This window comes from Ambystoma mexicanum, chromosome 1p (genome assembly GCF_040938575.1).
Source record: "Ambystoma mexicanum isolate Mex_15411 chromosome 1p, UKY_AmexF1_1, whole genome shotgun sequence".
NCBI lineage: Eukaryota > Metazoa > Chordata > Amphibia > Caudata > Ambystomatidae > Ambystoma > Ambystoma mexicanum.
In genome coordinates, this window is record NC_090921.1 from 969634839 (window position 1) to 969661392 (window position 26554).

The following is a 26554-nucleotide window of genomic DNA, read 5'->3' on the forward strand; positions in this document are numbered from 1 at the left end:
CGAATTGCGCCTTCCAGACACGCGGTCTGACTCAGTAAACTTGCTTTTACACCCACTTCTTTCTCTCAGTGTATGATGGCCTTTTCTCACTCCTCTCCCCTTCTTACTCCGCCTTCTACTACTTTCTCCTCTGTCCATTTGATCTCACACTCTTGCAACGATCCTTGAATTTTATTGCACTACTACCCCCTACTGCACACAACTCACTGGCATTTCATTCATTTCTAAACACTTCACATTCACCCCTTACACTTTCTCACCCAACCAATGTATTATTCTGTCATGCACACTCACACTGCAGTACTACATGCACTAACTAGCCAACACCTCACCTGCTCCAAAATTCGCTTCCACCATCCTCGCCATGTCCTTCCTTCTGCTGGTCTTATGATCTGCCACCTTCACCTCCTTGACCTCCCCCCCAAACATCCACAAGTTCCTGTTTAATGGGGGGTGTCTTATCCCCCACGGCACCTCCTAATTGGTTGTCAGTCCCTAACCAATTGAGCCCCCTTTTCCCGACCAAAATAATCTCTCTCCCCCTCTGCCCCTCTCCCTCTCCCTGTCCCTGTCCCTGTCCCTCTCCCTCTCCCTCGTCTCTTCTCTGCAAAGCCCTCTTTTGTGAAACTGGTCACATAAGTAGGAAATGTTAATCTGTGCCTTTAATGGGACACAAACCCCTTAACTACTGAGAATGTGTGTCACACTCTCGGAACTCCATTTCCAGTAAGATCTTGACATACACCTTCTGTCTGAATTTTAATATTAATAGTAGCTGACATTGCATAAGAATGCCAAAGTCTGCAATCTACGGCTTTCCAAGGGTTTGGTCGACAACTCATGATTGCTCACCATTTACTATGCTGGTGGGAAGTTGTAGTCTAAAACAAAAGGTTGAGGACCCGCTAACAAAAAAACAAAAAAAGAATACAGCGTCACACAGTAGGCCCAGGCAAAGCAAAGAACTGGCTTGCAGAGCTGGAGGGTGCGCAAGAGGCACAGCCAGTTAAAGTCATAGCTTTGTATAGCACCAGGTATTTTTTGAAAAATATAACCATGTTCTGAGGTTACATCAGTACCATAGTAAAAGTGAAGCCTGCAAAGGTGTGCTGTGCTGTGCTGTGAATCCGGCCTGGGATTCCCTTGCAGTGTTAAATATGGATTTCAGTTAAGAAACGATCTCTAGGGTGTTTATTTCAATTAGTTCCTTGCCTGCGCCCGGTCCCAATGGCCTGGCTAACCTGGTCTTTAAAGCAGATAGGACGGTGTGGTCTAAAACACTATCTATCCTGTTTGTCAACAAACTTGCTACGGGAGCTTTTCCGTTCTCTTTGTCCTGTGCCTATACTGTGCCTATTTTCAAGAGCAGGGATAGAGCTAGCCCTGAGGGTTATCGGCCTATAGCACTGCTCAACGCGGATAGTAAGATATTAGTGTTGATCATGCTACATTATCTGGAGGCCTGGGTGGCTGAGACAGGTAGAATTTCAAAATGGCAAATTGGTTTCAGGCGTCAGATGGGGACAGTGTTGAACAGATTAGTCATCAACTCAGTTCAGCAATTTATGGGGCATTCCTAAACCTGACGGCAGCCTTTGACGCTTTGGTTCGAGGCCAGCTTTGGCAGAAATTATGTAGTTGGGGTATTCTGGCTGATACGTTAATTGCCCTCTACTCTAGAACGGAGATTCAAGTCCGACTGAATAATGAGGAGGTCCTATCAAGGAAAATACCAACTTCCTGTGGGGTGAGACAGGGATGTGTGCTCGCTCCCTTTGTATTTAACGTATGCCTCGCTGATATTGAGGACGCACCGTCTCCTGCCTCTCCAACATCTAAAAAATTGCAAAATGTGTGTTTTGTTGGCTCTTGTATGCGGATGAATTTTGTCTGTTCGCTTCCACTCAAATCAGTCTTCAACGCCCGATTATTTCCTTTTCATATTACATGGAGGATCACGCGTGGATTGTGAATCTTACAGAATAAAAAAAAAAAAAAAAGATTCTCCAAGACTAGGAAGTAGTGTAATTTGAAGTGGTTTATCAGAAAATCGGTGGTCACTAGTTTTGACTCATTGATTTATCTGAGCTCCCCTATCAACGCGAGACCCTGTCTGAAGAACAGTCAGGTTTGGCTGAATGAGTTCACTTCAAAAATGATCATCCAGTTAAAGATGATTGACAAGGTTTGGCAGGTTCTCCTTGAAACTAGTTATAAAATACTACAAGGCTAAAATAATTCCCAAGCTCCTGTGCGGAACTGAAACCCATCCCTTTGCTACTTTAGATAATCTGACAGTCTTGGAGGGAAGAATTTGGAAACATGAATTAAACTATCCATGAGTTTTCCAGTAGCAGTCATTTGCTATGATTTAGGACTAGTCTCCTTAAGATCAAGACGGTACCTGAAAACATTATTGCTCTTCCATAAGATTCTAATATGTCCAGTAGTCTACTTTTTATTTGAAGATTTTAATGCCTTTTACACTAAGAAGTGCTGTAGTAGAATTCTAGCCTTTCAGGAGCTGTGTAATATGTTATTGGATAAGAAGTTTTTCTGTCTAGGACTTGATTGACTATCCAGGCAGGGTAAAGATACTATTTTATCAACAGGATTCAGCATTGACACTGGAAAGGTTGCACTCTTGTCCATCGTTGGAATATTTGAGGTAAGATTATAAAAGGTGGGGCATGTTAGCCCCCTTCCTAAGCACTAAGCATATACCCGAACAAATTGACCCGTGCACTTTTCACTCGCATTCACTGGAATCTATTGCGCTCCAAACAAATCTTGATTGAGAGTCAACAAGATTCCAGCAAACTTGAATGTTTGTCGATTCTGTCGACAAATGCTACAATGTTGGAGAGCACAAAACATTGGGTAATGGACTGTACTGCTTTCAGCAATTTGATTAGAGTTCATCTAGGAAAGTTATTTCATATGCCTACCAGATTAGATACTGATGTGATTTGGCATACTTGCTTGCAGGGAGGACTACTTTGACAGTTATAGGATTCATAGGTTTTATTAGAGCAGTGAATTTAGAATCGGTTTTAGGATGTTCTATGAATTTTAATGGTTTTTTACTCTGTTTAGATTTGATGAGAAATTAAATTTTATGTAAATACCCGAAGCATTGGTTTTAAGTTTGCAAATGTGAGATGAAATTCTTTTAATGAAATGTATTCTGTTTATTATGTATTATTAAAGGTTGAGTTTTCTCAACCAGCAATAAAAAAAAAATAAACCTTGAATTAAGAACTATTCTAATCGGTCTAAATGATAGATTTCATAAATATGAACAGAACGTTTATGGCCTTAAAATATATCATCAGCCGCATATGTTCTTTACCATTGAAAGGGCATTTTAAATAATTAAGAATGTGGAATTCTTGCTCAATCCACAAAAACAGCTGCAGGAGGGAAAACAGCAAAAGTAGATCATAGAGTACAGACTACCGACACTTGCACTCTTTTTTTTGGCTTGGGGAAGATCAAACCATAGTAAAAATAAATAAATAACAGGCAGAATGGGGAGTGAGTCTGTAGACCTAAAATCTGAACTGAAATCATGTAATATGCTTGTTGAAGGCTAGAATGAAAACTCAGTTTGCCTGCCATCTTGGGTGCCCCAGACCCAGAGGCTTTCACAAAAGAGCATACGAAGAGTCCATTTGTGTGGAGATGTGTTCCATGCTTCTATTGCACATTCTGGTACCTGGGAGCATGTGAAGTAGTCCTTGTAATGTACATTCAATGAGGAATTCATGAAAGGCAAATGTAATATGTCAATATAATAACAGTTAGTACTGCTCTATTAGTGTAATACTTTGTGACTCCAGCGTGTTACTTTTTTGGATAAATTAGCAATATTGTCGTCTTTGATGTAGACAACATACATTTTCATCTATAGACTTTTGTTAACATATAAAACCGCTTTATAATTTACACAGTTCTATAGAACCGAAGATGGCGAGGGCATGCTCAAGGCTTGGAATATGAAGCAACAAAAAAAAAATAAAGAAAAGAAGAAAAAAAACACTGTTTTGGTTGGGACCCAATGGGGAGAGGCCAACATTTTTGCATTGTCCATCTCATTGAAGGTCAGAGAGTGCCTGCAGACATGTTTGACCTCAGACCAGTTCCACTGGATATGGGTTGTTTGACCTAAAACATCTCCCAGCGCCCCCCCTCCTCCCGACTTTCTCCCACCTCAATCTATTCCCTTGCCCCACTCCACAACTATTTTGTAATTAAAGTGCATCATTTGACCTACCGAATTAGGTCATAAAGATGCAGTCAAATGGGAGTAGGTCAAGTTGGCATGGTCAACTATGAGAATACCATTCCACTGACTCAGTAAGGCATATAGGCACTTAAGCAGGGGCACTACACATCCATTGAGCTTGGACAAAGGCCATGCTCCTTGCACAGTCACTGTACACTGACCAGGTCCAACAGACACTATAAGTGGATAGCCAGACACAGCCCTTGCAGGCATGGTTGTAGGCCGTTTCAGGGAGAGAGCACATGTTGATGGGGGTAAGGGTTGTGACAGGGGCATTCAAACTAGGCAACAAGTGATCAAGTTGACTCCTGACACTGGCCATTTCCCCGATTCATGAGCTTCTTCACGCTGAACTGCCGTTGGTCCTAGTCACATATCTATCAGAGAAGAGTACTATTCACAGAGTGAAAGATTCTCCAAATAAAAAAACAGAAAGACTTTGAAACAGTCCGGGGAGGTCTAAAGAAGTATTCTGTGATGCTGCAAGTTATACTGATGCACACATGCATTAAACCGTTAAAATCATCCCTTGACTGGTAATTTACAGTGAAAACAGCATTTCCTTTGGGAATTTACAGGCAAGGTTTCAAATATGTAATATATTATGAATGAGCATTGAATGGCGAGGAATAGAGTTCAAGCAACAGACTCAGAGGAAGGAATCCCTTGATTTAGCAAATGCTGTATAGTAGCATCTGAGGGCTGTGAGGAATCTGAGGGTGTCCTCACTTCTTCCCACAATATATCCTCCTCCTAGGTGGCCAGGGAAAGGCTGTAGCTTTCAGATCCTGACCCTGGGGGTAGATATGCAAGGGAGGATCACCTGGACTTGGTGAGTGGGGATGAGGCACCCTTGCGTGAGACACAATATCCCCCAGGCCTTTATAGGATATTACCAATCTCTTCCCTATTTTTCCAGAAAACACTCTCCCAAAAAACGCCAGCCAGGTGCTGAGACGCATTCTATGTAGAAATAAATAATCCCAAAACCTCAAGTTACAAAATTGCCTAAGTGGGTGTGGTAATTTTGTAACTTGAGCTTTTGGGATTTTTGCTGTTTGTCCCCCGCTGCCCATTCAATGTATGCAGGGGACATCCCCGCAATCCCAGTAGCCCATAATACCGAACTAGGGGAGCGGGGGACACCCCCACAGCCACCGTGCCCCTTGTTTGGTATTATGGGCTTCGGTCATTTTTTACCATGCGGAATGTACACCAAACGCGCATTCGTTTTCTTTTTTAGTCGACCATTCGGCCGAAAACAGACGAGTAAGAGATAACCCATAGTCATACATCCTCTCTTTATGAACTCAGATATACACAAACCCCACTCTGGTACTGAGACGAGGAAGAGGGATGCTGAGTACTGTTATGCAGTAAAGGTACATTGCCTGCACTTGGGGCCCAGGAGGGTGTATGAATGGCCCAATCAGATGAGGCTAATGAGATCGCCTGTGGAACACTTGCAGGAGAAGCCGGAGTTGAGACCAGAGAGACGTGTGCCCGAAGCACGTAGGAGCTGCTGAGTCGCTGCAGCTGAAGCGGATTGGGGCGGGAGCATTCGAAAGGTCTCCAGTAGCAGATTTGTTCTGCATACCTCCTGGAGTCAGGGAGACTGCCTCTACATACAACCAAGGCGTAAATGAGAGGCGCGCCGAGCCGGGAGCAGCGACAGCCACAGAGAGCCTGCCGATGCGGAGGACAGCATCTGGAGACAGCGTACCCAGTGAGTCAAAGAAGCCGGCATGACTCGGGGACGCTGTGCAGTGAACTGCATGGTTTATGCAGGCTGAATCGCTTGCCAGCAGGGGACTTTTAGGCAGTCTGACTGCCAGTCCAGTTTGAAATAAAGACTTGACAGTACGATAACCTGAAGGCTGAGAAAACAATGAATGTTTTGTGAATACCGAACTGTGAGCAAGACAAAATTGATAAGGCCAGAAAAGGGCCAGGGAAACAGAAGTCTTTGAACTCTGAAGTGAGTAAACTGAAGAAAACAAGCATTGGCAAGTGCCATAAGATTATAAGGAACTGTGTAAACTGAAAGGATAAGCACTGGCAAAAGCTCTGAGAATATTTGAAAGTAGAACAAGTGAATGGTGGCAAAACAAGTATTGAGAAAGCTCCAAAAGAATACATCCAATACCACGGTGAAGCTGAAACAGTGGCAGTGTAACTGAAGAAGCAGCAAGTAAGGTGTGTTGGTTGCATGACCTGTAATGGGTGGACTGTGTGGTCCGACAACTGTGCTTAGATTGGGTACACCCACCTAAAAGAAAAGCTGCTTAACACACCTGTAAGCTTGTGATTGAAGATCAAGGAAAACAGGTATGATCTGATATAATATTAATGAACTGAACTCTGATATTGATGAAATTGGCGAAAGGCAAATCCGCCAGAAAAGCTGGGAAGTATCCCAAGGAATTGTCTTGTTTTGGAACAATGACTTGAAAGCTCGGGAAGGGAACCCCTCTTTTTGACAACGTGAACTATCCTGAATCCTGGGGAAGGGAAAATCCCGACCACAAGCTGGAAGAAGCTCTGAACGTTTATTGAACACGTTTCATTTTGATGCAGACATCCCTACACATTATATACAAGTAGATGTGAGGGCATGTATAGGTTTTGGACACAGACAAGACATTTGCTTTGGACTTCCTGACACAGACTATCAGTTTCAGTTAAGTAGGGAAATCCCCACCTTAGCATAGGACAAGTTAGACCTTTTTCCAACCTTCTTTTTATTTTAATAAATGTTTTACCCAGTTGTCTGTGTCTACTTCCTGATACCTTCACAGGGCACATTGAGCAGTGCATACGATTTGTGGGAAACAAACTGGATATCCATACAGAGAAGAGCCTTCTTTAACTAAAATATTCTTACATGACACCAGCAGTAATCGTTCAGCCTCTGCCTCCTCCCGAGAACCTTTTCCATGCTCCTCATCCACACAGCAGTTTAACGCTCGACTCGTCTGCTGAATAATGCGCTGCAGAGCAGTCACTTCCTCATTAAGGAGCTATGAAGAGGACAAAAACAAACAGGAAGATTATGAAGTTTCTGCCACACAATTCCCCACTACTAACAGAAAAATGTAGGAAGAAAAGCACAAGGACCCACCTAATGTACAAAACCACAGCCGCTATAATGTGCTCCTTATGGTAAACCTACCTTGATCTTGTCCTTAAGATTGAGGTTTTCTCCATCCAAAGCGTTCTCTGGTGTTCCGCCAGATAAACTCATAAGGGTGGGTTTCTTTATGCATGGTGTTCCTTCGCCCCCTGCTTGTACCAGGTTGCGACGCAGTGATCTATATGCATCAATACTGAAGAAAAAAAACAAGAACGATTTAAGCACACAATTCTTCAAACAGAGGGGCATTCTGCTTGTTCTCCAGGAAACCTTTTGCCATTTTATATTTATCATATGTTTATCATTTGCAATATAAGTCATTAGAAAATGTCATTTGGATTTTTATGATACAGGAAGGTTAATTCCATTACCCTTTAAAATCTATACCTTTGCTAGACCAACTAATCAACTACATTATACTGCAATCTGGTTTATTGGAACAAGTGACAATGATGTGCCCAATCATATAATGTAGAGATAAGGCACCCTTGCAGAACGGATAGGGGTACATAAATCGCACTCACATATGGAATATGTGGTTTATAAATCCCATATCATATCAATGCAGTTCACTTGCTGACCAACATTTTATAGAGGCAGAACATGATGTTGCACATCTGAGATTTCAAACCACTGAGAATGTGGAAACGATTTTAACAGCTCAAAATTCTTTGTAACTATGTATACATTTGGTATGAATAGGAGTTGGGAGTGTCAACTGTTATTTATAACTATGGGCCTGATTGATGGAAGTGTTTTATAATGGCACAATCCCATAGGAAAACGTTCCATGAATCATGTCCTATATGTAAATGTTGAGTTGGTTTCTTACAGTTTTTACTGTGGGTACGCAATTTCTCTTTTGTTGCTCACAACTTGATGGCACAGTGGGAGTTGATGTTCTTCTCTGGAAAACTGTAGATGGGTTGAGTGTATGACATAGGTTTTTGAATAGTTTGTATGCAGGTGAGGGTCAGTTATCAAACTAACTTGCCGGGAGACTGCAATATTGCAGGGTGCTGCATTTGGGGGACATTGAAACACTGTGGAAGCATGCTTGAATGCAGAATAAGTGCTTTATTTAGCACAATATGATGGAATGTAAATGACTGATTTTCCTTGAGTATCCAAAAAATACATTGATCATTGTTTATTTCCAATTCTCTGGCTGCAGAGGTTGATCTGATGAAGGGCAATTTGAGTGAAACTCATCAAAGTCTGAGCTAACAAATGCATCACAGGTTTTGAAGTCCCATTAAAATATCAAGTTGAGCTTTAGAACTTGGCCTGTGTCAGCCCTTCTAGTGACATTGGGCATGCACCCGGAAGTGGTGTTAGTAACAACGATAAACACTGCCTAACTATGAAACAGCCAGATGATTACAATGCCGGCAGTTAGAGAGGCATTTGAAGATATTCTTTGGCCTCAAAAACAAAGTAACACAAACTTTCATTAGATTCTTACACAAAAAGCACATGGTCTTTTACATAGAAATGGGTTGCCAGACATTTGGTCGACCAGTTTTTTTTCGACGAATTGACTGGACACCATAGAAATGGTTGGCTACTGTTTGGGTTACCATTAGGTACAATGTTCCTCCCACTGGTTTTTATAAAATCTAGCTCCTAACTGAGGGCAAAATGTTTTATCCATATTTCATGGGGCATCAATTATATAATATGACACGATTAATTCTTTCTCGGCATGCCAACGTGCCTTTCACTCTGCTTTTTATTTTTCAAGGCAAAGGCAAGGACAAAATCATTTCAAATTTACTACATCTGAAAAAATTATTGACAGGTTAAAAAATATAACAAAGATGAAGAGAGGAAGATAACCAATTGGAACATGATATTTTAAGCAAAGTAAGTAAAAGGCACTACAACAATTATCAAGTGCGTGGCATCAAAACAGGCACTGGGGGGATATTGTTGTGTTGAACAAAAGTGATTACATCAAACTTGCGAGGTACAATGTAGAGCCCCCTGCCCAGCACCGTCTGGCAGTTATACTAATATTGCCTGGCAACGCAAAAGGTGAATTACAAAGGGCAGCAGTTGAATTACATAAAGAATGGCTACAATTGGGACAGATAACAGATGAGAAAAAGGACTTGTTACCAGAATTCATGAGAAACGTACTGAAATACTATTGGTTATGCCAATCCTTTAGCGGAACTGGCTGGACCACATAACCTTTATCAAAATATAGATATCCCTTTGCAAAAATATGCATCAATTAAAATATTATTAGGTATGTGATACTATGGACATTCTGCATAAATTCGACAACATGAAGTGGAAAGAAGGATATATTCTAGTTACCTACAATAGAAAGTCACTCTACATTGTTGGCCCTGACTCCGGCGAGGGTCTTTCACACGCAGCTGTGTGACGCCATGTTCTGAGACCTTTGCAGGCCTCTGCGAGCCTTCTTGCAAGCTGGTACCAGGGACCGTGTGGTAGGTGAAACCCACCCCCTGACCCTCTTCCATGTTATTTGATTTTGTTTTTCCCCGTTTCCTCGTTCCTCCAATCCCCTCTCCCTCTTCCCCCCTCCAACCGCCTGCCATCCCACCCGGCACCTCCAATTGGCCCATTGGGCCCTCTTATTGAGCCCTTGCTGGGCAACCCTCTGCCCGGCAGCCACTGCGGCTAAGGGCCCCTAGGCAAAGGGCGGCACTAACAAGAGGCGGTTCCAGCTGGTGTCTGCATGGGACGCCAGTGGGTAGCCATCACCAGGGTTGACCGGCTCACTACCCTACTAACCCTGTCCACCTAGCAGACACTCACACTCAAACTAAGGTGTTTTTTTATCTCCTGTTGTAAAAAATTGCATCGAAAGTATTTAAAATTACCTTGTGAAACCTAGGCCTTTTTCCCCTTATAAGGACCCTCAAACTTAGGTGTTTTTTCTCCTGTCTTTAAAATTGCATTGTGATAGTCTTTTGAATCTGAGTGTCTGTCGCCTTGTCCAATTGTTCAACTTGCGTCACCTCTCTGTCCAGTCTGCTTGTAACCTGCCCTGTGTCCTTCCCTAGTGTTCTCTCCTCTCCCTCCCTTCCTCTTCTCTCCTCTCACCACCTACTCTATGGTGCTCTCTGTCTCTCCTATTTTCTCTAACTGCTTCTCTATCGACTATCCTGCTCTCCTCACTAAATCTGGTAGGAAGAATTTTAAAAAGGACATCCTGGTCTCCAACCCAGGCCTCCCTATTGCTGGCACCTACACCAGTGCCTCCTCCAGGCAAACTTTCACAGACATCCTCTTTGTTGTTCCCTCACCAGACCTATGGACCCTACATATGGTCTCTGTGCTCTCTCCTTTCTTTTCTTCTCCCAATAATGATGGCACCCGGGCGGGGGTGGAGGGTGTTGCTTCTGGCCTCCTTCCATTCCTCCAAGGTCATCATCAATATTTATGTGAATGGCACAGTCTTGGTCCAAGGCCCCCAGGCCAACCTTCTCCTCTTCGACAGACACTTCCCGCGCCGCATCAATTTCCTTTCTTCTCCTCCTGCCCCCCCCTGCACGGCTTCCTCGCCTCCCCTGCTGCCTTCTCCTTGGCTACCTTGCCCTCCCCTCCTTCCCTTTCTGCCCCCCCCCCCTCAGGCTTCTTCTACACCTCTGCAGGGCGTACTTCTGATTTGTACCCCTCCTCGGAAGTCTTTCAAGGACGGCAACCTTCTCCATATTGCAACTCTCACTCAGCTGTTAAACACTCCTCTGACATCTGCCGCCTTCTGGAGGAACTTGACCTTGATCTCACTGAGACATGGTTCACGACCAGCTCCGTCACAAGCTTTGACACGCTCCTCCCTGACAGCTACAAGACCCTCTCTGCACCCAGATCCAACCGTTCCAGACGGGGTGTAGCCCTGATCTTCCCCGAGTGGATTCCTACCTCCGTCATTCCTATGCAGGCCTACTCCTCCTATGAATGCCTTGTCTGCAGACTCTCGCTCTCTCTCTCCTAGCCATTCCCTTACTGTCGCTACCATCCATCAGCCACCTGGCCAGATCTCCTCCTTCCTCGCTGAGAGGGCGGACCTCTCCTCTTCCCTCCTAGTCTCGACCACTGAACTCCTCCTTCTTGGTGACTTCAACATCCACCTGGATGCTTCCTGTCTTTCCTCTGGACTCTTTTGCGACCTTTGCGACTCTCTCTCACTCTCTATTCTCCCCTTCGGCCATGAAGCGTGTGTCAGTCTAGGCTTTCGCCACCACTTTCTCTCCCCTCCTCCCCCTTTGGCTGGCTCACACCCTGACACAGCCCTTTCCATGCTCCACTCTGCTATATAGAACACTCTCGATGTTCTTGCCCATGTCATGAGGATCCTCCTAAAGCCAAGTGCAACTCCTGGTACGACTCAGACCTATTCACCCTTAAACGCAAGTGAAGGGTGGCTGAGAGGAAATGGCATGCTTCAGGTACATCCTTGACAAACTGGCCTGCCGCCTGCTCCAAAGGCAACACCGGCTCTCTGTTCGCACAAAGAAGAGAGCTCACATCCAAGCCTGCTTCTCTGCGGCATCCAACAACTCGGCTGAACTCTTTAAAATCTGCAAGGAACTGGCCAATCCTGACGCAGTCTCTACCTCTCCTGTCCCTTCCCAGAGCCTCTGCACGGCACTGGCTTTTCATTTCATCTCTAAAACTCAGGACATCCTGCCTCTCTCTCTTCCTCTCCCCCTTACCCTTCTACTCTACCTCTGGCCCTTCTTCGGCCGCCTCTCCTCCCTTCTTCTCTGCCTTTCCCCTGATAAGTCCGATCTATGAAAGCCTGGTCAAAACAGATTCTTCCCTGTTCCTCCAAAACCATCAAGGACCACATTGACTCCCTGGCTCGTGCCCTGGCTGATTTCTGCAACCACTCCTTCACCACTGGAGTCTTCCCCTGCCCCCTGAAGCACTCCCTTGTGCACCCTTGTCTTATGAAACCCTCTGCCGACACTTCCTGCCCGGCTAACTATCGCCCAATCTCCATCACTCCTTTCCTGGGCAAAGTCCTGGAAAAGCTGTCCATCTCCCATCTTAATCTTCACACTGAATCTGTAGGTTGTCTTCATGACCGCAAGTCTGGCTTCAGAACTGCCAGACGCACGGAAACTGCTCTCCTGAACATCTGTGAAGACCTGCTCCCCAACCTTGATTCCAACACCCCATGTGTCCTCATCTTACTTGATCTCTCTTCTGCCTTTGACACAGTCAACCACGCCATCCTGCTCAACTGTCTCTGTGATAACCTGGGGATCACCGGTCAGGCCCTGGCGTGGCTGGCTTCTTTACTCTGATCGAGCCTCCCAGGTTCAACTTGGGTCTTTCCTCTCCTCTATCTCTATCTGTATCTGTGTTGTTACCCAGGGGTCTAACCTCTCTCCCTGGCTGTTCAACCAATACCTGGCACTTTTTGCCCACTGCATTACCTTGCTCTGCCCCAACTTCCAGTGCTATGCGGATGACACTCAGCTCATTTTCAGGATACCCTAAGCCACCTCTTCTCCCTCTCTCACCTCTGTCTGTCCGCCAACCAGGAGTGGTGTGCCGCCAATTATCTCTGCCTTAATGCCAGTAAGACCGAGATTCTCCTCATCGGCACACCTACACTCTCCGTTCCTTTCACTCTCTGGCCGGCTTCTCTTGGCCCTCTTCCTGCTCCCACCTGTGAGGCTAAAAACCTTGGGGTCATCTTCAACTTCACACTCTACTTCTCTCCTAACATCTCCAATGTCTCTAAGAAGTCACACTACAAGCTGCACCTCCTCAGAGGTATTCTTCCTTTCCTCTCCTTCCCCCAGAAGCTCAGTCTCCAGAGCTCTTGTTCTCTCTAGGCCGGACTATTGCAACAGCCTCTTTCTAAATCTGAATGCTTCTACTCTCTGCCCTCTGCAACTCATCCAGAACAGGACTGCGAGACTTGTCTTTGGCCCCAAGCTCAGAAATCGTATCTCTCTAGGATGGACATCTCTGCACTGTCTCCCAGTGACTGTGAGGATTAAGTTCAAAACCCTCTGCATTGTCCACAGGGCCTTCTGGGGCCTCAATACCTTCAACTCTCTCTTCCTAAATATTTTCCTTCTCAAGCTCTTCGCTCATCCGCCTCCAACTCCCTCTGGGTCAGTGGCTTCTTCAAGCAACGAGTTGGTGGTAGTTCTTTCTTCGGCTGGGGCCTCCCTCTGGAACAGCCTCCATACCCCCATGAAACTCGAGGAGAACCATCTCCGGTTCCAGAAGCATCTCAAAACCTCTCTCTTTGCTTCTGCTTTTTCTCCTCCTCTTTCCTGCTGATTTCCTAGCTGAAACTGCACTGGTTACCTGGCCACCCCCTGATCTCGGGCCCAGGTCCCCTACTCCGCCAGTCGCACACTTGCACTGCCCTCCTGGCAACCCCCGCACTGGGGGACTGTTGTATCCCTACGGTCCCACTACCAGCACTTGACACCTTATGCCTGCACTTAGCCTTTACCCTTGCACTTTCCACCTGCTGACTGTGCTTTACTTAGTTATTTTAGTTATTTATTCTATTATCCCATGTACTGCACTGACCCCCACCTCCCCCCGCACTTTCCACCTTCTCATGCACGTGCACGATCTGAATGACACCTGGCCTAGTAGGATCGTTGTCCATCTTCCCTCCGTTTGTCCTCCCTTGCCTCGTCGCGCCTTGAAATACTTGTGTATAGGCACGTTATAAATGCCATATCATACACTTCGATTGAACAAACACAAAATGGCATTTGTACAGTAAATTGCATTTTTGAAGGGGAATCAGTTTCTCACACATCACATTACCATATCTTTGAGCTTTTACGATTTACTAGGGAAAATATTGCTTTTCTATTTAATGATGAATACTACTGGCTGGATGAATGCTATGCTCCATCTTTAGCAAACATTTCCATGGGTATTTTGGAGTTGGCCAATGCACTATCCTCAAATTGAATTGGAGAACAACATTATGCATTCATCAGGTTACATTGATGACATGGTCAACTGGCAATGGGACATTGAAAATTTGTAAAATCCCAACTCTAAATAATAATTCCTTTGATTTGGAATGTTACGCGGTTTTTCATTGTAGTTACCTGTGGTACAACTTCGAAAAGCCTAACTGGGGCAACAAGGTTGGCTCACTCAGTTTCACTTAACGCTCTCCCAAGATATCGAGGCTGAGCAGTCATGCTGAACTAATGAGGAAAGGAGTACTTTTGTGTGGCACATTTAATACACATATTGTAAATTAAAATGAACCGCACACAAGCACAAAAATGCTTTAGCTCATCACAATAGCACATTTTTACACAATTAAGGGCAATGACAAATACTATACACAAGTTTTAGTAACCCTCTGTGGGTTACAAACTACTTTAGGATTTCACAAGGATAATGCACCACATACTGTAACTGCTAAAGTAGGGAACGTTTTAAACCACAAAAATTAACACATGTAAGAGGGCTCAGAAGGTGTGTGCGTGATAGGTCTCCCTCTCTCTCGCTCTCTCTATAAGAAGGACTTTGCACCCAGTCTATATCTAATGGGGACAGGGGAAGTTTAATAGGTAAGTAACCTCATCCTCTCAGACTATCGCAAAGGTAAAAACACCCCCAGGAGACAGCAATCACTGGGGTACTTGTGCTGGGTTATTTGAGGGTTTACACCAGCAATCTTGTTCCTCTGGAGTGCTTGGACTGGATCAGAGTCACTCTGGATCAGTCCGACAAATGAGCAGGGTCCATCACAGACTGGACAAGTGCAGGTTTTACACTGACTCAGACGGCATTGGTAGGCCATTTTGAGAGCAGCGGTTGAACTCTGGGCTCCTGATCGACTCCTCATCTGGTGAAGGTCAGCACAGCACTATTCCAGCGTCACAGCACAGCACTGTGGATGCCCAGCATCTATAGATGGAAGTCATTGCAGTGGTGTAAAGCTGGTTCTAGGTGGTACATGAATTGCACGCCTGCAAATTCTCTCGGCTTGTTGATGGCAATGCGTGTAAAATAGAATGCCTACCAGACAAAGGAGTTGTGTGGGGGTAAGGGGGTTGGCCTTACAAAGGCCATTGAGGCCCAAAAAGGGGTGGCGTTGGCTTGGCCAACTGGCTCCTGCAGCAGTCCTCCGACATCCCTCAATCATTCTTCAGATCACTTCAGCACTTCAGGTTCCAGTGGTCACACATTTTTGGGTCCATCGCCCCTCCTAATATCTAGAAATCAGACAGGCTGTCCAATTGTGGGCAGTTACACTCCCACCCCCCGCACCCCACAATCTCCTGCCAGCTTACACACACTGGTCATCTTTTTGGAGGAAATCTCGCAAAAATGCATGGAGAGGAGGGTCCTCCCCAAAGTGTATGCCACACTGAATAGGACCATATACTCAAACGGCGTAGCCATTTAGAGTATATAGTCCTTCGGATTGCATCATCATGGTAAAAAAAGCCAACATGCAACAGTGCATCATGGAAAAAAGATTAAAAGGTTAATCTATTGCCACCAGCCTGATCAAGAGGTGCATGGAAAGTAACAAAAGGGTTACCCTGTGTCAATTATAGGCGAAAAAATGTTCCACAGCATTTCACAGGAGGTGGCTTGTGCTGCAATGGTAAAAAAGGTGACAACATCCTCAGACTATTAAGCACATTAGCCACACAGTGAATGACGGGCCCTTTGAAATCATAGCACAAGTAGAGGGTGTTGAAATAGAAAAACAGATGTCAAAAACAAAGGGAGTGGGGATTCCAAGATGGCCGCAGTATCGCCAGGTTGCGTACTTCATCCACCCGGCAAGGCCTAACCGTAGCAGGTCACCGGGCCACCTAGAAGAAGCAACATCCACCCCCAAGCAAAGAGGGACGAGCCCCCTAGGACGAGAGAGACCGGAGGAAGTGGGTGACCACCCACAACAGGCACTCTGCTGAGCTGGCGTACACAAGGAGGGACATGGGTTGAAATGGAGCCGACCTCCTTCATAGCTAACCCAGGCAGGACACTTGGCGCAGGCGGGACTCCACCCCCCGTCCCCTGTGTAGCCATCTGAGGTCCAGCGTCAGCCAGCATACCAGAGCTCACCCATGGGGGAATACGGACTAAAAGTGAAGTCCAGGGTCCCCACGCACAGAGCACTTTCAGTGCAGAAAACATCAGGAGAAGGAAGAGGTCTAGAGAACCGGACCAGCGACACAAGGGGCGGGGAAGCACAGGCAAAAAACAGGTTGCCGGGTCCCCTGCTCAAATCAGACGGTAAGGAGGCGGAACCTCCCTGGGGCACAGCAGGGCAGCCTGAGGAAGAGGGCAGGTTCTTAGCATAGAGGATCAGCCTGGAAGAGGGACAACTCCCAGGCGAACTGGTCCCCACTTGGTGAAAATAATATCTGGCACTGGGGAGGAAAACAGGGTGAGCGGCATGCCAGGGGTGAGGCGAATAGGATTACAAGGGGGAAGTGAACATCCAGGAAAGAAAGGGGGACAAGAGAGCCCCCCCTGTGCAAGCACCACCAACAAACTAACACGCTCAGAACGAACCTAATCACCCCCTACTCGAACAACCAAGGCAGATCGACTGGTGATGAGGAGAAAGGAGCAAATACCAAGCAGACACCAGGCCAGCAAACGCATTAAGGGTCGAAGGAAGCAGATAACTCCACCCCACCATCAAGGGCTATGTAACTATGGACAGCAAAAGGAGAGGGGAGAAGGAGAAACAACAACAGAGGAGAGGAGTCAGACTCAGACCGCCTATACAAACGCATGAAGGAAGCCTAGTAAAGACCCCTCCCAGTTGAGATGGCTCGAAGGGCCCCAAGTACCAGCGGGGAAGCGCCCACACTGAGTGGACTAAAGCAAGTTACTGTGCTCCAGGCAACAAAGCAGGAAGGAGCGGAAGGGGGTAAAAACACACCAAATGCCAAAAATCAGCTGAGCAAAAGCAAAGTGACCAGTGGCCCACAAGTGGGACAACTAAAACCCTGCTGGGGCCAACACCATGAAGAAGGGGTCCAAAGAAACAGCGAAGCCTCCCAAAGGATGAAGCACAAGGGAGAAGATCCCCATGGCCGCCCTGAATAAAGAAGACCTAATGAGTGCCTGAAGGGCATGGAAGAAAGAATGGTAAACTCCTTTCAAGACCAACTAATATGCAAGAGGACCTACATAGCTCCCTACAAGAAGTGCGTCACAAGATAAACGACCTGGGAGCCAGAGTCGATGGGACGGCACAGGGCATCTCGAACATTGCTGAAGAGGTCAGATGGAATAGTGAACTTCTGGAACAGCTGGCCAAGGCGACACACAATTTGGATATAGAGGCAGAGGACCTGGAAAACCGTTGCCGAAGATCTAATATCCGAGTGAAAGGCCTTAGTAAAGCTACCCTAAAGGGGGACCTGAAAAGCACAATGCAGCAATGCTTCAGGGACCTATTGACGGACATGCGTCCGGAGGACATTCTAATGGACTGCCTACATAGAGTGTGCCCGAAAAGGGTGGGGCCAGGCCTGCGGCCTCGCAACGTCCTGGTCGCATTAACATCTTACACTGTAAAAGGAAAACATATTAAGAGCAGCCAGAACTAGCACAGGGATTAAGGTGAACAGTTCCCCCGTCCAACTGTACCGAGATCTAGTGCAGTCCAAATTACAAAAACAGAGAAAGATGCACCCAGTGATGACAGCACTCAAAGCTAAACAAATAGCATATAAGTGGACCTTTGCATTTGGGCTCCTCTTCACATGGGAGGGCCGACAACAGAGGGTGAGCAGTTGTGAAGGGGGGCTGTCCGTTCTGAATATGGAAGAAGAAACTTACGGACACAAAGCTCTACAATTGCCCCCACAAAGCACTCTAATACCAGGGAATGGTCCAGAAATTGCAGAAGGAGAACCAGTACAGAAAGAAGGCTTCAGGGGTCCCATGGCAAGAAAGGGGCACCAGGACCCTCAGACTGAGATTGAGCCGCAAGCCGGCCCTCCATCTAAAATGGAGACAACAATACAAAGAAACAAGGCTGGGAGGGAAACATGCCGGTAACACACTTGGGAATGAATGGCAAGCAACTTCATGCAGAGCCGGATGAATATGGTTGACTGTTTTTGGAATCACCCGAAGGGTGTAGTTCACCCCTCGCAGAGGTAACCCCAGGGTTATACTAGGTCCGATACCTAGATTAGAAGCTGCGGTGGTTTTCTGGACCACAGGCCCTGAACGGGTTAGGGGGATGTGGGGGCATGGGCAAGAGTGGTGGGGGGGAGGGAAGGGAGAGGGAGATGTTTGGGGGGGCTATAGGGGCAGTGAGAAATATCCACACACCAGAGGCACTAGAGTACATAGCATCAGTACTATACGCGCCACAAACACACAAGGAACGATGGGCTATACTATACTATAATGTTAGGCGGTTGAACTCCCCAGTTAAACGCAAAAAGGTGGAAGGGCAAGTGAAACGCATGAAGGCTGACATCGTAATGCTTAAGGAAACACAGAAGCAATTCCACATTTCTATCACTTAACACAAATACACCAGGCGAACGCCCTATGGAAAACGACAGGGGAATCGATTGGGCTTAGAGATACACTACATGCCGAGGTTCAGCAGAAAGAGACCCCCAGGGACGGTATGTCTTCTTAAAAGTATTGATAGAACACAAACCACTGACCCTAGCCATGATATACTCCCCAAATGTGGGCCAAGAAAGGTTTCTCCAGGACACCCTACAGAAACTAGAAAAGTTTGCAATAGGGGAGATTGTTCTAACAGGGGACCTAAACTTAGCGTTGGATCCCAAAATAAATAGAAGTGCAGGCAGAACCTAGAGGGATCGACCAGCTTCCAAGATCCTGAGAGAAGCCTTCGATAATCTCACCTCCCGCAACCCCCCCAATCTAAGTGATACATGGCGACATAGAAAGGGATTGGAAAAGGGGTATACTTGCTTTTCACATGTACACTAACAAATTTGTGGGAAGTCAAGGACATTCAGGTAGGAGCCATATCGCTATCTGATCACACCCCAATGATGGTAAAAGTGACAAGTCGGGATCAGCACAGGGGTCTATAGTCTTGGGCATTCCCCCAGGAAATATTAGAGGATAGGGCAACGGCAGACATCACAGGGGAACAAATAGAGCAGTATTTTCAATACAATCAGGGGGCCTCACATGAAGGGATCTAGGACGCCTTTAAGGCAGTAATGAGAGGGGAAGCTATTATGCTCCAGGCTGAGAAACACAGGTTGAGAAAAGCGATGGAGGAGGAACTAGAGGTCCAACTAAAGGAGGCTACGCTAGAGGTGACGAGAAACAAGACCAAAGCTGCCATGAAGCAGCTGAAGGGGATTAGAAGTCTGTGAGTTGCTACGGACCATGAATGTAGAAAAAGCTCTTCTGTCTATAAGTCAACAATATCATGTTGGCGCCAACAAAGCAGGGAGGCTGTTAGCGAGACAAGTGCGGAAGGCGGAAGCAAAGCGTACTGTAGCAAGTAATAGGCAGCAGGACGCAAACAATTATAAGCTCCTTTGAGACATTTTATGGAAAGTTGTAATCCTCAGATTACCCTGACCGTACCGCTGTGAAAGATTACTTCAACAACCTCCACCTATGCAAAATCACTCCCTCAGATAATGAACACCTGGAAGAAGATATAACTAAGGAGGAGGTGGAGTCAGCAATAAAATACCTCCCCTGCAATAAAACCCTGGGAGCGGACGGATTCCCAGTGAGTTTCTATCGGAAATATACCCAAAAACTGAGCCCCAGATTGGCAAAACTCAAAGATTTGATGGCATGAAGCTCATACCGCCCCATAGCCCTCCTGAACCTGCATGCTAAGATTTATACGGGGGTACTAGCAGCTAGACTCGCACCCCTCCTCCCGGATTTGATAGGTACGGACAATTAGGTTTTATACAGGGACACCACACCTGGGACAACACTAGACAAGTGGCACACCTGATAGAGAAGGTGGGGGTGAGGCGTGAGCGGGCATTCCTAGCACATAATGCCCAAAAGGGCTTCGACCTGGTAGTGGCCTTTTTTTGATAGAAGCTCTGCATGAGATGGGTCTGGGACCTAAGTTGATGGGGATGGTGGAGGCGAACTACGCGGACCTCTCAATGAGGCACTCAATTAATTCCCACTTGTCAAGTAGGATCCCCATCACACGCGGCACGAGACAGGGATGCCCGCTGTCGCCCCTACTGTGTGCAATGTATATAGAACCACTCTTGGCTACAATTAGAAGTAACCCAGCGATTCACGGTAGAAGATTCAGGGGGAGGAACATAAAGTAGAGGCTGCGCAGATGACATGCTGCTGACCCTGACGGAATATGGCACCTCTCTCCTGGCCCTGGTTCAGGTGGTGGAAAAGGTTTACGGGCTAAAATTCAACAAGTCGAAGTCGGAGCTCCTGTGGCTGAGAACCCCCCCCACACCCCCACCTAACCCCCCCCCCCAACCTCACCCCACCCCCCTCTAACCCCCCCCCCCCCCCCCCCCCCCCCCCCGAGTGTCCGAAACCAGGAAATTACATCAGAAGGCTCCTCCCAGTCGATGTCGAGGATGGTTCGGACTGATGTCCAAAAAGAGGTTGAAAGGGGGAGAACCCTGTGGAAGACTGAGGGGTGTCCCTTAAGACCACTTAAGTTTGATCATTTGTTTTAGGGTTCTATTGTAACGATGCACGAGTCATCTGTCTTGGGATGCTAAACGGAGGTCCCGAGCCATTTCATTTTCAGCTGTTGACCTATCGGTTTCATGACGTTAGACATGAAGTTCTTTCCCTGGTCCGACACGATTTCTTGGGTTATTCCGGTAAGGGCAAAGAAGGGAATGAGAATGTAGCAAACTTGGATGGCTGATGTGCCTCTTAGCGGTAACACCTCTGGGTATCGAGTGACGTAGGCAACCACCACCAACAGATACTGGTACCCTCAGATAGTCTGGTCAAGGGGTCCCACTAGGTCTATCCCAATATGTCAGAACAGTTCTTTGATCAACGGCAGGATGGACGCAGATGCTGGTTTTTGGACACACAGTACACCCGGGCAATGGTTAGTAAAGTCCCGAAACACCCCCGGCCAATAGAACCTTTTCAGTACCTTTTTCTGCGTCTTCTCAGTGGCTAGATGTCCTCCTGTGGGCTCATCGTGGGCCAGCTGTACAACCATTTCACAGAAGTCCTGGGGAACCAAGAGTTGTTCTACCTTCTTAGACTCCCAATCCCTGTGTGATGTGATAATATAAACCCCTTTTCTCACAGAACCTTGGGCAGGACACAATCGGGGAATCCCTGGAAGTTAGCATCTGTTCTCGAGCCGTGCTTAGGGAGGGGCCACTTTTGCCTGCTGCTCAGAAGGATGCTTCTCTTCCTTCTGGTAGCCAGTCTGACAGAATTTTGGACGGAGGTACTTTTCCACTTTCTCTTTCCCTCTCTAATGTGTCCAGAATTTCCTCTCTCTGCTTCAAGCATCCAAGGCTGGTATCTCCTCCTGGCTGAAAGGGGAGTTTGTTAGCCTTTCCCCAGGGTGATACAGTCTTGGAAGATTGGGATATCTGATCCGAACACCACAGGGGAAGGCAAGGCAAGCATGATGGTGGCCCAGACATGCACGTGCTGTTTCTTAATCCCCTGACGTCCACTCGTAGGGGTTTTGAGTGCCTGGTCGACCAACGTCCTGGAGGGCCTTTTGGCCCTTCCCTTAGTCCTCGTCGAAAGGGTCCGGCCTTTTGATAGGCAGTGGCAACGTTGATTGCCTCCAACAGCAACAGCCAATGATGCTGCCATATCCACCATTGGATAGGACCCGGGAGAGCCTCTATAAACTGCTCCAGTTAGAATTTCACAGTGCTCTCGAACAGGAGGGCTGTGGTGGGTTTTATCCACTTCCCAGTGAGGTCTTGAATCCGGTACTACAGTTGACTGGGGGTTTGGCCGGCCCGCAGTTTGGTTTTTCGAAGGCGGAGTAGGTATGATTCGTTGTCCATACCCAAGCGTTCCAGTATCGCCCTCTTGATGTCTCTGTACGTGGTATCCCCAAGAGGGTTTGCAGCCAGATAGGCCCCTTACATAGGGCCCGTAAGGAGCAGGGCAATGTAGTGACGCCATCTCTCGGGGGCCCATTGTGCATTTTTAGCCACTTGATCGAAATTTGTAAAGAACAACCAGGGATAGTCCCCAGGTTGGTACTTCTGTAGTATGGAGGTAGGCACTATCGGTTGCCCTAGGGAGGCGGCCATGGCATCAGTCACTTGTTTCAAGGCATTCTGGTTTTTCTCATGGGCTGCGCTGTGCAACTGTAGGGCTTGCAAGAAGGCTTGCCGATCCGCCAAAGCTTGGTGACTTTGGACCAGCACCAGTGAGTGAAGCGGTTGTTGCCCTTCAGCCAAGGTCTTAATCAGGGCTTCCATAGTGTGTTTCACCTTATACCACCACTGCCACCTCTTTGTAGAATGAGGGATGGTAGATGGTTTGCAAGAAAGTAAATAAACCGTTATTCAGTAATAAGGCCTACTGGCCGAGAGAGTTATGGGGCTTGAATGGTTTCAGTCCTTGGCATCAGGGTCCGATAGACAGTTTTCGCCCTTCGATAAGGAATGTTTCTTCTTTCCTTCCAACGTTCGCCCTGGTCCATAGTACGCCCAGCGGTATTCAGACAGCTGGTCCTGCTGAAGGCAGGCAACAAAGAACAAAGTTACAGGTTTTGAAGTCCTGGCCCGTCCCCCCCACCCCCCAATCCGCATTCAGGACGTAGCCCGGTCCTCCTGTGTAAGCCCTGCCCCCCGTTTGTGGCTCTGTCTGTCCGGGTCGACATGGCCTCCTGATCACGCCACCGTGGGTTGGGGTGGGGGGGGTGACTCTGCCTAGCGCCTGCTCAGTCATCTGGCCGTGGGGAACCGCTAGGTTTCCCGTGGGACTCTGGCATGGGGCCCTGACGGGACAACCACGTCTGGGAAAAGACGCCTTCCCCGGTATGTTCCTTACTGACTGCTCCCGCTCTCTATCACGGTAGGGTTTGGCTGGGTCCTCCCGTCCGGGTAACCTGTTGGGAGAGGGTTCAGGGGAGGAGTCATGCTGGCGTTGGGTTCTGATTCGTTCTGGGGCTCGTGATGCGTCTCCATTCCCCTTTCTGATAGGGGTTATCCCGGGGGTCTCCTCTGGGAAAGCTTGCAAGGCTACAGTTTTCAAAACAGGAACGTGTACCTTCCAACTGCCCCGTCTCACTTGCTCTTAACCCTTCCACACTCCGATTCCTCACCCTTACGTTCTTTCCTACATCTCTCCTTCACTTCCTCCAATCTCTTTTCCATCCTTCTCTCAACAGTCCCTACAATGTTATTCCCCTCATGTCTCCCTCCACCTCTCACACTCGCCCTCTTTTCACTCTTCCAGTCAACGCTCTCTCTCAGTCTCACTTACTTCACTACTCTCCCACTTAGTCTCACTCACTCACCTTACTCATCATACACACATGCAAGTACCACTTCCCCTCACCACTCTCTGCTAGCATCCTCCACGCTCCGCTCCACCGTCTTTCCACCAGTTCTAACTGATTTTACCAAATTTTGAAGGTCGAATACCAAAAAGACCCAATTTATTTTGGTTGTTTCAGTGTCACCTCCAAAATGCCATAGTATCACATTGGGCCCGACCCTCACTGTGTCCTCAGTATTTAGGTATTTAGGGGGTTTCACCCCTGAGCCCACCTTTCACGCCCCCTCTCCCTCCTGTCCCGCACCATACTTTCCTGTCACACGCTCACACCTCTCATTACATTTTAACTTGCACCCCCGCCCCTCCCATTCCCACTATACACATTCACACACCTCTCCCTCACATATATGTACACACATCCAAAGAAACACTTATCTTACTTACACAACATCCATCGCCCGATCACTTACGATCCCTTGCACCGACCAGTCTTTTGGTCTGCCTCCTCACTAATTGACCAAACCACACTCTCCTGTTCCGCCAGGCTCTTTTTAATCCTCCTTCTCCCCCTTCCATTGGCTTGCATGCGCAACTGCTTACCCAGGCAATCTCTGCCTTGCTGTGCCCCCTTGGGACTGGGTTACATAGGTGGGAAGTGTAAGGAAGGCATGGTATCCAACAGTAAAGACAGACGCAAGTGATCACAGTTCAAGGGTGTATATTGAACTTCAATGGGTTGGTGGAACGCCTATCGAACACTAAATCCAAAGATGAGAGCAAGCTACGACCATCAAATAATAGCACAGTCCTAGACTAGCCTCTGACAAAATAAAAGGCCTATACTAATAAACCAATTGCCAAACCTTACTTCCAAGTACAAATGGTGTGGGACAACAATATATACAAAACGAAAAGTGTTCAATAAATGATATGTCAGGATATTTGAGCAGTTGGCTTCCCCCTCCCCAAGTGTTCAGCACAGGACAAGGTGGCACGCTCAAGCTTCACACACACTCTGGCTTCTTTGCCACAAGGATACAGTTCAAAGCATAGGTATCAGGGCCTTCTGACAAAGTCACTTTTTCAATAACAGTCTCTCATTGCAGAGGGCCTGACATAACAAACAAGCACCAAAGTTCCTTTCTTATCAGATTTTCACATTTCTCGAGTCCACTGTTCACTATTGGGTCTCCGTCCTTCAAGCTCAGACCCCCTTTTAACACAATATTCACAATTGGTCTCCCTCATTCGAGATCGGACCTCTTTAGCACAATACTCACAATTTGTTTCCGTCATTCAGATTCGGACCCCTTAAACACAATGTTCACAATTGGTCTCCCTCGTTCGGGCTCGGACCATGTAATCTCATTTTCCAAGCTTTCCTCTCTGCATAAAAAAAATCTAAGACTTTCGATTGTGCAATGGATTTTGCTTAAACTGTCGCAGGACCACTTTGATTCACTTAATTTCTTATTCTCATCTTTTACTTTCGCTTCTGCCACTTCTTGACTGGATACCTCAGAGACCTTCGATGGAACACACTCGCGGTGCCGGTACAGTCTGTCACTGGTATTGTATCTTTCTCTGTTAAAGTTCAAACATCCATCAGCAATTAAGCTTTCCTTGTGTCTTTCATCACACACGTTACCAATCTTCGTTCTTGCGCTCTTTATACAAGGTTGTCGCTTGCAACCTTGACTTCAACACAGACCGGTCTTGCATCAGTCTCCCCAACTCACCGGCTGTGTTGACCTCTCTGGCGCTGCTTCGATCCTGGAGCCAAGGACAGTACCACAGCGGCTGCTGCTCCTGCCCGGCTCGGTCAGCCATGCAGGAGGGCTCCGGGTATATCCGACAAACAATGCAGGATTCTCAAGTCTGATTTCCTGGCCTTATTCTTTTTAATCTGAAGGAATCTGAAAAGTAACAGTTACTTTCCAGATACTTTCTCACGCAGGTTGCTGTGTCTTCACATGTGGTTTTTATTGTCCAAAATGTGGACATATGGTAACAGGAAGGTGGTCTGCAGAAGAGCTATCCACGCCAATATGGCAACAGCCTTAGGGACTCTACAAGCTTGATAAGCAACAGTGCCAACCGGCAGCTAAAACGAGATGGGTTACAATTCCCCCAGATATAAGACCCTTATGGGTTGAAACACGTGTTGGCTGACCACCTTCCTGTTACCATATGTCCACATTTTGGACAATAAAAACCACATGTGAAGACAGCAACCTGCGTGAGATCCTTCTTATTTATAAGAGTAAAACAACTTTAAAACTTACTGCAAGGTAACCAGGACTCAATTTATAAACATTTTTGGGTTAGCAAATATCTGTTTAAAAAGCACAACTAATATATGTTTTAGAAGTTGTCGAATACAGGTCCTCCCAGGATGGGAGTTCTCTTTTTAATAATCAATTTGAAATAATGTTTCCCCGATGAGCAATGTACCAGTTTATGTGATTTTTTTCTTGTACATGAGAACTGAACATTGCAAATGGCAGCTAGATACCGCTTACCAGTTTCAGTTCCAACACTTTCTTTACAAATATGAGAATCCATATTTAATTTAGTTCAGGAAATCGACGATGGGAAACTTGTGTTAACTTGTTTATGGGTTTCCGATGTCTACCAAACCTTCCAACATGGCGTCTTAATGCATGCCACAATTTTTCAGGTTTCAAAAGGACCAGATTTAT

At 46.7% G+C, this 26554-nt stretch overlaps 1 protein-coding gene across 6 annotated transcripts in view; it reads right to left on the reverse strand.

Annotated features, from left to right (window-relative positions):
- Window positions 1-26554, reverse strand: part of LOC138582468 (anillin-like) — a 717297-nt gene that overhangs the window by 354066 nt on the left and 336677 nt on the right. For all 6 annotated transcript variants that reach the window (XM_069653796.1, XM_069653830.1, XM_069653821.1 and 3 more), the window contains 2 exons: window positions 7461-7614; window positions 7173-7308 (listed from right to left, as the gene is read on the reverse strand). In XM_069653796.1, coding sequence (XP_069509897.1) covers window positions 7173-7308; window positions 7461-7614 — 290 coding nt within the window. The remainder of the gene's footprint in view (window positions 1-7172; window positions 7309-7460; window positions 7615-26554) is intronic.